Source organism: Cnephaeus nilssonii (genome assembly GCF_951640355.1).
Source record: "Cnephaeus nilssonii genome assembly, chromosome: 3".
In the NCBI taxonomy this organism is placed as follows: Eukaryota; Metazoa; Chordata; class Mammalia; order Chiroptera; family Vespertilionidae; genus Cnephaeus; species Cnephaeus nilssonii.
In genome coordinates, this window is record NC_137074.1 from 11,158,225 (window position 1) to 11,169,898 (window position 11,674).

The 11,674-nt window shown below is 51.9% G+C and overlaps 1 protein-coding gene across 1 annotated transcript; it reads left to right on the forward strand.

Annotated features, from left to right (window-relative positions):
• The first annotated feature begins 2,086 nt into the window (after positions 1–2,086).
• Positions 2,087–10,097, forward strand: ADAMTS1 (ADAM metallopeptidase with thrombospondin type 1 motif 1). The gene is made up of 9 exons (XM_079765846.1): positions 2,087–2,766; positions 4,328–4,674; positions 5,027–5,159; positions 5,533–5,697; positions 6,169–6,455; positions 6,672–6,858; positions 6,948–7,123; positions 8,014–8,189; positions 8,339–10,097. Exons 1-9 carry the CDS (start codon positions 2,094–2,096, stop codon positions 9,036–9,038), a joined length of 2,844 nt encoding a protein of 947 aa, XP_079621972.1. The 5' UTR covers positions 2,087–2,093; the 3' UTR covers positions 9,039–10,097.
• The last annotated feature ends 1,577 nt before the right edge of the window (positions 10,098–11,674 follow it).

Here is an 11,674-nt window from a genome sequence, read left to right on the forward strand (position 1 = left end):
GGCGTGTTTGCTTCTGGGTGCCACTCATTCTCATGCGAACTCTGCTGAAGAGCGGAGAGCCACCGTGTGGATCTCATTGTCCGAGGAGGCAACCTAGAACCCTCCGAGGACACAGGCGACGTTGGAAGGTATTCTGAAAAGCAAACATTGGAAGAGGGACGCATTGGAGGAGTGAAGGGGATGCCTCGAGCTGGGACGGGATGAAGGTTGGCAACATCTGCGGAGGAGTGAGGCCAGGGCCCAGGGTCCGAGAGGAAACCTGGTGGAAACGGAGAGGTGGGGGGCGGAGGGGGCGGTGGGGCAGGGAGACCCTGCAAGCCCAGCAAACGGGGCGCGCGCATTGGAGGGACTGGGGTCCGCCTGGGTCTCGGCGGCGGCCATTCTCACCATTGTCCCCGCGGCTCTCCGCCAGGGGAAGCATGATGAAACATTTCCTTCCTCTGTGTCACCGAGCCCCTCCCTCCTTTTGGATGGAAGAACCGCTCCGCTTCTTCTCGGGAGACCTAACGGGGGAAAGGATGCAGCCTTTCCCGCTCCCGATGGGAAGAGGGAGGAGCCCGGAAGGAAGCCGGTTTCCTGAGGTCCCCACCGCACACTTTGTAGCCCCAGCGATCCCGCAGGTCCCCGCGTGGAAAAGCGGGGTCCCTGGAGGTTTCCGCCCGCCCGGCCTACGCCTGGCCGCCGCCGCCGCGGGCGAAGCAAGCGGGCCGGCTGGGCAGCAGCCCATCATCGCTCGGACGGGGGAGAGAAAGAGCAGCTCCCTCCCGGGGCTCTAGGGAGCTGAACCGAGTCCCGATAACCTCTTCCGGAAGTGTGGCCCTGGGTCCCCACCCCGGGGGCTCCCAGGCGGCCGAAGGGGGAGACGGTGTTGGAAGGAGTAGGGGTGAAGGTCAATGCACACGCAGGTTAACATCCAGAGCCTGGGCAGTGTCTCCCGGCCCCCTCCCCCAGCACGCTTTCTAGGGGAGGCGCTGGGCCAGCCATGCTTTCCCCGAGGAAAGAAACGGGGGCGAAGAGAGAGCCAACCGGCCCTTGGCAGGCTTAGGGAGATGGCGAGGAGCGGTGGGGTACCTTTCTAGAAAAGGCTGGGGGGTCGGGGTCTCCGGTAAGAGAGGGAGGCCTCGCAGGGCCAGCTCCCGGGCAGGGGGATCTTGGAGAAGGGATTCAGCTCTCCAGCCCGATCGTCCCTTCTGGGAACGGCAGCCTCACGAGCGGACTGCGCTCCGCACCGGCGGGGCGGCGGGAAGGGCGGGTGGTCCGGGAAGCCGGCCGGGGCCAGGCGCGGTGGAAGGGAGTCCCTCTCCCCGCAGCAGCCCCAGACGTACGAAGGGACGGGTCCCAGGGCCCCTCCGGCGTCTTCCGCCCCCGGATGGACGAGCCCGTGGCGCGGAGCCAGCGCGGAGGTCGTCCCCTCCCCCGCCCGGCCCGCCGCGCCGAGCGCGGTCTAGCACCGACTTCAGGGGGCGGTGTCTTCGGGTGGAGAGGCGGCCAAGAGGGAGGAGGGAGGAGGGAGGGGGGAGGGGGTGGCGAAGCCTCCTGCAAGCTATAAAAGAGCGGTCCCGGGTGCCCGGTTCTTGCACTCGCAGGAAAGCCGCTCCGAGCCAGGGGCTGTGGCAAAGCCAGGTCGCGCGGTCCGGCCGAGAGGACAGTGCCCGGCGCCGAGCGAGCGGCACCCGGGTCCAGGCGGAAGCCGAAGCGGGGCTCCAGGCACCGATCTCCGCGCGGTCCGGTGCCCCCCGCCCCAGAGGCGTCCCGGGGCGCTCCCGGTCCTCGCAGCAGCCACCCCGCCCGCGCCAGCCGCGCGGTGCCCCTAACGCTGCGCCTAGAAGGAAAACTTCGCGTTCGCAGGCTGAACTGCAGCGCCCACTCCCCAGTGACTCCGGGAGCCCCGAGAGTGGCTGATTCTCCGTGAACTTGCAAAGAATAACAGTAACTTAACTTGATCCATTCCGGAGCGAGGCCAGCGAGGCTCTGCACTCACGACCCAAACAATAGCCTCCTCGTTTGGAGCGCTGCGGCGCGCCGTGCCTCCGGGGGCTCGGGTGCAGCTGGCGGTCCCCGCGGGGTCCCGAAGGCGCACCGCAGGCGGCGACATGGGGAAGGCGGAGCCGGCCAGGTGGTCTCGGGGTCCGCAGCCCGCGTCCGTGCGGCTGCTGCTCGCGGCGGCCGCGGCGCTGCTGGTCGTGCCGAGCGCGCACGGGCGCCCCGCCTTGGAGGACGAGGAGCTGGTGCTGCCGACAGTGGAGCGCGACCCGGGACACGGGGACACTCACCTCCGCCTGGACGCCTTCGGCCGGCAGCTGAGCCTGGAACTGCAACCGGACCGCGGCTTCCTGGCGCCCGGCTTCACGCTCCAGACCGTGGGACGCAGGCGGGGGTCCGACGCTCCAAGTCCCGACCCGGTCGGCGACCTGGCGCACTGCTTCTACTCCGGCACCGTGAACGGCGATCCCGGCTCAGCCGCGGCGCTCAGCCTCTGCGAGGGCGTGCGCGGCGCCTTCTATCTGCAGGGCGAGGAGTACTTCATCCAGCCCGCGCCCGCCGCCGCCACCGTGCGCCTCTCCCCAGCCGCCGCCGGGGAGGAGCCGCCGACGCGGCCCCAGTTCCATCTCCTGCGGCGGAGGCGGCGGGGCGGCGGCGGTGCCAAGTGCGGGGTTATAGACGATGAGACTCAGCTCGCGAGGGGCGCGGGGCCAGAGGGCGAGGACTCCGGGGCTCCGCTGCGGCCGAGGGACCCCGCGCCGCAGAGCTCGGGGCAGCCAACAGGTATCCGTCCCAGAAGAATGCCTCTCCCTTGTGTCTCCATTCATCCCCCTCTCCCCACTCTCTCTACGAGACTCGACTTCAGAGTAGACTCCACAGTTTGTAGACAGGACGGAGACCTGGCGGGGAGCGGGGAGGCTTGAGGTCCTGCCAGAACACTTAGTTCCGTTTGCCTGAATAATGAATGATTGAGACAGGACAGACAACCCACTGATTTTCTGCTGACTAAGGCGAAGCATGTAGACTTAGGAAGGGGGAGTTGGTAACGCAACTCGGTCCACCTTAGTCGAGTGTGAGCGTGGGCAACTTCTTCCCATCCAGTTCGTCTCGCTTTACGGCCGTGCATGTGTTCTTGGGTCGCGTTGCAACTTTGCACTAGTTTTGTAACCGCTGCCTGTGCGCGCACCGCCTGTGCGCAGAGGAGGGCGGGGATGCAGGGCACGGGACCGCTGGTGACCTCCAAACGGGCAGCCCTCGAGACTGCACGGCTGCGCTACGACCTCTGTCCGGCCGCCCTCTGTCCCCTTCCCCATTGAAGGGGCTGACCCCGACGGCTAGCGGCGGCCGGGGCTTTCTGCAGAACCCGCTTGGGAGGTCTCTGCCCCGCTGGCCCCGCCTCTCCGCGCCTCCCACCCGGCCTCCCAGTTTGCGCTCCCTCTCGCGGCCATAATTCTGCTCTCCGTTGAACGTTAGTCACCCCTAAGCCTTGCTTCTCCTTCCCCTGACTCTGTTGTGTGGAGTGCTTACTGTCCGGTTCTTTTCATTCCTCACATGTCTCGTTTTAGAGTTCTCCACTCTCCCCAGCACATCTGCTCCTTGGAGCAGAGCAGTTCATGTGGTTACACAGCCCAGGTCCCCGGGGGCTGAGTTTCAGGAGTTGAAGGGCCCTGTACTAAATCCGAGGCGGGGCCTTATTCCCCTGGGGCGGCTGGAGTGGGGCCATAGGCTGCTGGGCAGAGTGGGTGGTCTTTTTGCCTGGATTTGGCAGGAGCCGCGCACCCCAGGGACCCCTGGAATGAGATTGCAGAGCAGCGCGGGCTGAGAGGTTCCTGGAGGCCGGCCCCCTTGGCCCAGGCCCCAGCCCTGCCATGGCCCTTCCACGTGGAGCCCGATGATCTCATTCAGGATTTGAGCCCTGGCCTGCGAAAGAGTGACTCAGGGCCTCTGCCTGCTGCCCTTGCTCCAAGTTTTTACTACAGCTGGGGGGGGAAGATGTCCCTACCGCCTTCCTTGTTCTGGTGGTAGGATTTCCAGGCGGACAAAAGAAATCCTGCTCACCAAAAAAAAATTAAAAAAAAAAAAATGAACAAACACGTTTTTAAAAAACAAAGCCTGACCCCTCAGAGGAGCACATGGCCCTTTTATTTAAAGGAGAAAACTTGAAAAATAACATTTCCGGTGAACGGCGATGCAAATATTCTTGTTACGGTTGCCTCGGGTGTGTTTTTGTTTTATTTGCTTTGACGGGTTAGGCTTTCCTTGTATACTAGTACTCCGGGGAGGGAGGGAATTATTTCTCGGCTAGACTGCCCCCGAGCAAACTGTCTTTCTTATTCCTTTCCAGGAAGTGGGAGCGTAAGAAAGAAGCGATTTGTGTCCAGCCCCCGCTATGTGGAAACCATGCTGGTGGCTGACCAGTCCATGGCAGAGTTCCACGGCAGCGGCCTGAAGAACTACCTCCTCACCTTGTTCTCCGTGGCAGCCCGGTTGTACAAGCACCCCAGCATCCGCAATTCCGTTAGCCTGGTGGTGGTGAAGATCCTGGTCATCTATGAGGAACAGAAGGGGCCGGAAGTGACTTCCAACGCGGCCCTGACGCTGCGCAACTTCTGCAGCTGGCAGAAACAGCACAACCCGCCCAGTGACCGAGATGCCGAACACTATGACACGGCGATTCTGTTCACCAGGCAGGTGAGAGGACGACAGGGCTCAGTATGATAGGGTCCCCTGGGGAGTCCACTGTGTGACCCATGTCGCTAAGGCATGTCACCAGTGTTTGGCACTTGCATCTTTTTAATTGGCTAGCGTGGCCCGTCCATCTCCTCGTTTCTTCTACAGTTTTCATATCTCAGGTTGCACAGGCCTGTTTGAGTAGCATTAGGAAGAAATATTGATGAAAGTCACAGAGCGCTCCTAAAAGGACAGCTCAGTAACAATGAGTGTGGATGCTCCCAGACATATATGTGAAGGTGCACCTTGCCCCGAAAGATCCCCAAGTTCCTGGGATGTCCCTATTAATGAGGATATACCTTTGTCCTTGTAGGACCTGTGTGGCACGCAGACGTGTGACACCCTCGGGATGGCTGATGTTGGAACTGTCTGTGATCCCAGCAGAAGCTGCTCCGTCATAGAAGATGATGGCTTACAAGCTGCCTTCACCACAGCCCATGAATTAGGTGAGTCTGTTTTGGAGTAAAGAGCGAAGCTCAACTTGTGAATTCAAACTGAAAAACAATATATTAATTTGAGAGAGAGAGTCTGTAGGTTATATTGCTATGTTAGGTGCCAGGGCTTCTTAGAAATTGCAGAAAATATTTTTTAATTGTTCTAACGATGATCATCTTTATTAGAATACCAATAAGATCGTTGGAGCTATGGACATTTGGAGATCGTACACGTTTGTTTACACTCTGTACAATGCAGACATTGTGTAGACATTGTCTCCAAAATAGGTGTTTTTGTTTTTTTTTTCTCTGGAAATATCCCTATTTGGGATAAAATGCTGCACATGTACCTATGTTTTAATGTGGGTTTCGGATTGCTTCTTAGGCCACGTGTTTAACATGCCACACGATGACGCGAAGCAATGTGCCAGCCTTAATGTCAACCGGGATTCCCACATGATGGCGTCAATGCTTTCCAACTTGGACCGCAGCCAGCCCTGGTCTCCCTGCAGCGCCTACATGATTACCTCATTTCTGGATAACGGTCATGGTAAGACGCTCCAACTACTCTTTCTACATGGCATCCAGCCTCCTCTATCTGAAAAGTTCTACTTAAACAGGCTCGTTTTTTCTTTTTTTTTTTTTGTTCTTGATATTTTCCTTCCAGATTACTTTCACTGCCAAGCGCATGCATTTTTAGATCTTAACTCCAATAAAAGATAGCGCTTGTGGCCAAGTCATTCCCAACGTACATGAATTTGAATTTTTAGCAGAACAGTCATTTCCTGTCATTGTTAATGCAGAAATACCCCATTGAGGATAATATCTTCATTTAAGTGTATCTTCGTTTACATTTCTCTGGCATCTTCTCCAAAAGTTTGACAGCTTTCAAATAGCTTTGCTATATATTATCTCTTTATGATAAATATTTGCTGGAATCGATCTACCCGCTACATGCTTTCATTTATTAGTTATTAACAATGGTTAATAGTTGGGTTTTTTGTTTATTTTGTTTTTGCAGGGGAATGTTTGATGGACAAGCCCCAGAGCCCCATGCAGCTCCCCTCTGACCTTCCTGGGACCTTGTATGATGCCAACCGGCAGTGCCAATTTACATTTGGGGAAGACTCCAAACACTGCCCCGACGCAGCCAGCACGTGCACCACCCTCTGGTGCACGGGCACCTCCGGTGGGTTGCTGGTGTGCCAAACCAAACACTTCCCTTGGGCGGACGGCACCAGCTGTGGCGAAGGGAAATGGTGTGTCAACGGCAAGTGTGTGAACAAGACCGACAAGAAGCATTTTGATGTGAGTTTCCTGCTCAGGCGCACACTCCTTTAAAATTCAGAATCGAACACAGGGAGGCCAAAATGTCTGATGGCACGTTAAACACCCCAACTCTGTTCTCGGGCCGGGAAGATAGATTCTTTTTGCAATTGATTCCTTGTCTCGTATTTTTCTCTTTTATCCCCTAAGAAGGTCTCTGTAGAGAATTCTAATCTGATGACTTGTGTCCCCATGTAGACGCCTGTTCATGGAAGCTGGGGGCCATGGGGACCCTGGGGAGACTGCTCAAGAACCTGTGGTGGAGGCGTTCAGTACACAATGAGGGAATGTGACAACCCAGTCCCCAAGAACGGAGGGAAGTACTGTGAAGGCAAGCGTGTGCGCTACAGATCGTGTAACATCGAGGACTGTCCAGACAACAATGGTGAGTGAAAACGGGCAAGAAAGCTGTGCCCGCCACGAGGCAGTTAAGGGATGGAAACTGATAACGCCGTTCTGTCATGCTCTTTCCAGGTAAAACCTTTAGAGAGGAGCAGTGTGAGGCACACAACGAGTTCTCCAAAGCGTCCTTCGGGAGTGGGCCCGCAGTGGAGTGGACACCCAAGTACGCTGGGGTCTCCCCAAAGGACAGGTGCAAGCTCATCTGTCAAGCCAAAGGCATTGGCTACTTCTTCGTTCTGCAGCCCAAGGTAGAAGCTTTTCCACCTACTTTTTGCCTAAGACCTTGGCTTGCTACCTTTTCATGCAACCTATAGGCACGTTCTTTAATTTGTATATTACTATGTTCAGTTTCAAATTAGACTTCATTTTCTTCGGGATACCTCAGCCAGATTTGTTTGGTGTTGTGTAGAGTTATGAATGAAGCTGAATTCGACACTTAGGATTCTTGCAATTTCTTCTTATTATTCTTATAAACAAGAGCCCTTTACTAGGCTAGATAAATTATGTATTAGCATGGCAGCCAACCAGTAGTTTTGGAAAATAGCCCAGGCACGGTCCAAGTACTTGTTGTTACTGGGTGACTAGCAGGAGCATGTGCAAACAGACTTATTAAAATGGAAGTCTGAGCTTTGATGCCTTTTGTGTTTAAGAATACATATGGAACCAGCAAAAGCATCATTTTACTGTTTGACTAAGGGGCTAAACTGGCTGAGGTAGAACATGGTATTGAATTTGGTTGAAATCTCATGTGTCATTATCACTGAAGGCCATAAAAGTATTCTTCACTTGCAAATTCAATATTTAGTAAGTGATTCATTCAGCACCTACTTATTCAGGCATTATTCTGAGGATACAGCCATAAAAAACTGACAAAAATTTCTGCTTTCATTGATCTTAGGTAGAAGTAAGATAGGTCAATAAACAAATACTTAAAAAATGTGTAATTTTTTCAGATGTCAATATGTACTATGGGGAAAAAAAGACAGAGAAGGTGGTATATGGCATGTATAGAGTACTGTTTTATTGCGATGGTCAGGAAATCAGAGATGTGATGTTAATGAGGGAAACTTCTGTAGTTATCGCTCCAAGTCTCCTCTAGTTAGTGTGTGACACCAGATACCTGTTCTTCCTTTCTCAGGTGGTAGATGGTACTCCATGCAGCCCCGACTCCACCTCTGTCTGCGTGCAAGGCCAGTGTGTAAAAGCTGGTTGTGATCGCATCATCGACTCCAAAAAGAAATTTGATAAATGTGGCATTTGTGGAGGAAATGGATCCACATGCAAGAAAATATCAGGATCGGCTACCAGTTCAAAGTAAGTCTGAAAATGCCGTACTCCCGAAGATCCTATCACTTAGATGTTCCTTTTTACAGGTCTGGTAAACATTGTATTCTAGATGATTAGCTAAGCCACATACTAGCCAGTGAATGAGCGATCTTTCTATCTGCTCTTCTTGCCCGCAGTCCTGGCTATCATGATATCGTCACCATCCCAGCGGGAGCCACAAACATTGAAGTGAAGCAACGGAACCAGAGGGGATCCAGAAACACTGGCAGCTTCCTGGCCATCAAAGCCGCCGATGGCACATACATCCTGAACGGCGACTTCACCCTGTCCACCTTAGAGCAAGACATCACGTACAAGGGCACCGCCTTGAGGTACAGCGGCTCCTCGGCGGCGCTGGAAAGAATCCGCAGCTTCAGCCCCCTCAAGGAGCCCTTGACCATCCAGGTCCTCACGGTGGGCAATGCCCTCCGGCCGAAAATCAAATACACCTACTTCGTGAAGAAGAAGAAGGAGCCTTTCAATGCCATCCCCACCTTCTCCGAGTGGGTCATCGGGGAGTGGGGCGAATGCTCCAAGTCCTGCGGGCAGGGGGTGCAGAGGAGACTGGTGGAGTGCCGAGACCTCAATGGGCAGCCTGCTTCCGAGTGTGCCAAGGAAGTGAAGCCAGCCAGCACCCGACCCTGCGCGGACCTGCCCTGCCCCCACTGGCAGCTGGGGGACTGGTCCCCCTGTTCCAAGACTTGTGGGAAGGGCTACAAAAAGAGAACCTTGCAGTGTCTGTCCCACGATGGGGGGGTGCTGGCCCACGAGAGCTGCGATCCTTTAAAGAAGCCTAAACATTACATAGACTTTTGCACCACGGCCGAGTGCAGTTAAGCGGGCTGAGTGCGGAGGGGAAGACGAGGTGAGGAAGGGCTGAGGCACTGAAATCAAGAAGGCTGGAGGGATCCAGTAGACCTTGCTGGTGATGTTACAATCCCTGTTCCCTGGTACTCATTCACTACTTGGTGTCCTGGGGGTTGGGAAAGGCAAAGCAGGAGAACAAGGAGATTCTTAGTGTAAGACGTGGCTTACTTGACATCACTGGCAATGGAGGGAGAAAGAAGGGAGTCCAGAGAGGAGCTTTGACCAGCTCTGTTTCTGATTGCGGTGGTTTCAGACAATGTCTATGTCATCTTTTCTGCCGAGAGTTAAGAATTGAAGAATGTCCACCATGGAGAAAAACGTTGAGCACGTCCAGTGACTCCATCATGACCTTTTTGCGCCATTCTCCTGTCTTTGTGCATTTATCTTGACGAAGAAACAAGTCCTGTGTTTGTAAAAAACGCACTGAATCTCCAAGGGGAAAACAGCAGCGATGTATCGGGTGCTGGTAAATCCAGAGCAGGCACCCCCAGCTCGGTACCTCCACCTTCCATTCCTCCCTGTGTAAGCCTACCTTAGGAATGTGCATGTGAAAAACCAGTTTGAGTCTCAAGAAAGTCAGCGGGATTACACAAAAAAAGGAAGTCATGCCAGAACAAGAAAGGGGTGAGCACCACGGGGTCCCCAGTGTTAGGGGACAGTGAGGTCATTTGTCTCGTGATGGGGAGGCTCCTGAGGGGTAGCAGGTCCATCCCCAGCAGCTGGTCCAGCAGTCATATCCTGGTGAATGTCTGTTCAGCTCTTCTACTATGAAAGAGGATCACTTTTTCCATGTGTATATAGTAAAATACGTTACTATAAATTCTATGTACTTTATAAGTATTGGTTTGTGTGTTCCTTCTAAGAAGGACTATAGTATGTAATAAATGCCTATAATAACATATTTATTTTTATACATTTCTTTTTAATGATAAAACTCTTAAGTTATACCGTGATTGTAAAAGGGCATATAAAAAATAGAGTATTTATACAATATATGTTACTAGAAATAATAAAAGAACACTTTTCGAATATGTGTGTATTTTTTTTTTAAGTGGGAATTTAGTTCTAGGAAGGAAATCCGAGGCATAAATACTGAATTTGAAGAACAGATATTTTCTTAAATTCTTTGGAAGTAAGATTTCATTCTAATGAAATGTATTTTATATATCCTGGATTGTGTGATTGTTGCAAAGAAAGGAAGCTATGGTATCTTTGGTGATAGATAGGTTTGTTACTAATGTATAATATATACAAATGATTGGCAGACTTCTGTAAAGAGCCAGATCATAAATACTTTTGGCTTTGTGGCCCATACCATCTCTGTCCCAACTACGTAAATGTGCTGTTGTAGCATGAAGACGGCCATGGGCAATACATGAATGGGTATGGCAGTGTTTTAATAAAATCTTATTTACAAAAACAGGCAGTGGGCCAAATTTGTTCTTTGGGTGTAGTCTGCTGACCTCTGATGTATACCATAAATTAAATGGGATTCTAGAAATATTTGGAATTTGTATGTCTTCCTCAACTATATCACATAATGTTATATGAAAGTACTTAACTACTGAGTAGAAAATGATGCCTTAAATTACATTAATAGACATGCCTGGTAAGTGGAGCCCGCCAAATGTCCCACTTTCTCATCAGAAATACCTGAGAGACACCCTGTAGCAGAGACACCCTGGAACACCAATGACACTCTGTGTAGACTTTTGTGAATGACTGTATTCTAAGTACGAAATGGTACATCAATTATTTTAAAAGTACAGACTTCTTCCAAAGTACCTACCTTTCTCCCAGGAAATAGTTGATGTACTAGAAGACTTGGGTTATATAGTTAGCCACATACACTTCCAACTTCACACTTTCATATTTCTCTTCACCATCCTTCAAATAGTCTCCTCAAATAGTTCTATGTAACATGCTAATTTCAGATTCAGATGATAATTCGCCCTTCAGAATTACGTAAGATTGTTTGGAGCCAGGTGTATAAGTCAGATAGCAGGGCAGGGGAAGGGAGAGTCATGTTAGTCTCTAGTTTCATATTTTACTACTTCCTGGACCTTTGAGCCGAAAAGTAAAAGTCGAGTCTTTTCACCCTGGGAACTAGTGGTCCCATAGAATTCCGTTAACCATCGGATCTGGCCATGTGCTTAATCACCAGTGGCCTAAGGTGATGTCTACCACAATTAAGTTTTTGCTTCACAGTACTATGGTACTCTTTAAGCAATGTGCCCTCACCCTCAATCACTATACAAACTATTTGATAAAATGAGATAAATGTACCTAAAATGATAACCCACAATATAAAGAAGTCATCTTCAGATCTGGCCCAATTCACTGATGAGTTAATGTTTCTTTGAAAAGGCTCACATTGATTTGACATAGTCAGCAAGGAGACTGAAGTTCAGGACACAAAGAGAGAAAAATAGTCAAAAGGTTTTCCATTGTTCTCTGTATATTCAATGCCAGACAACTTTCTAAGTCACCCCCTTATGTATTTAGCCCTCTGCTGAGGAGATTTTCCTTTTATCAATAAACTGAGCAGTTTAAAATTTTCACAGCAATCTTGACAGCAAAGAGGGTTTAGTTCAAAATACATCTGG

What these genes read in the sequence shown, in the direction of transcription:
- ADAMTS1 (XM_079765846.1), top strand. Translation starts at nt 2,094, where the DNA reads ATGGGGAAGGCGGAGCCGGCCAGGTGGTCTCGGGGTCCGCAGCCCGCG. An exon ending in CACCACAGCCCATGAATTAG is followed by an intron (nt 5,160 to 5,532) that starts GTGAGTCTGTTT and finishes ATTGCTTCTTAG; the next exon opens with GCCACGTGTTTAACATGCCA. An exon ending in GGATCGGCTACCAGTTCAAA is followed by an intron (nt 8,190 to 8,338) that starts GTAAGTCTGAAA and finishes TCTTGCCCGCAG; the next exon opens with TCCTGGCTATCATGATATCG.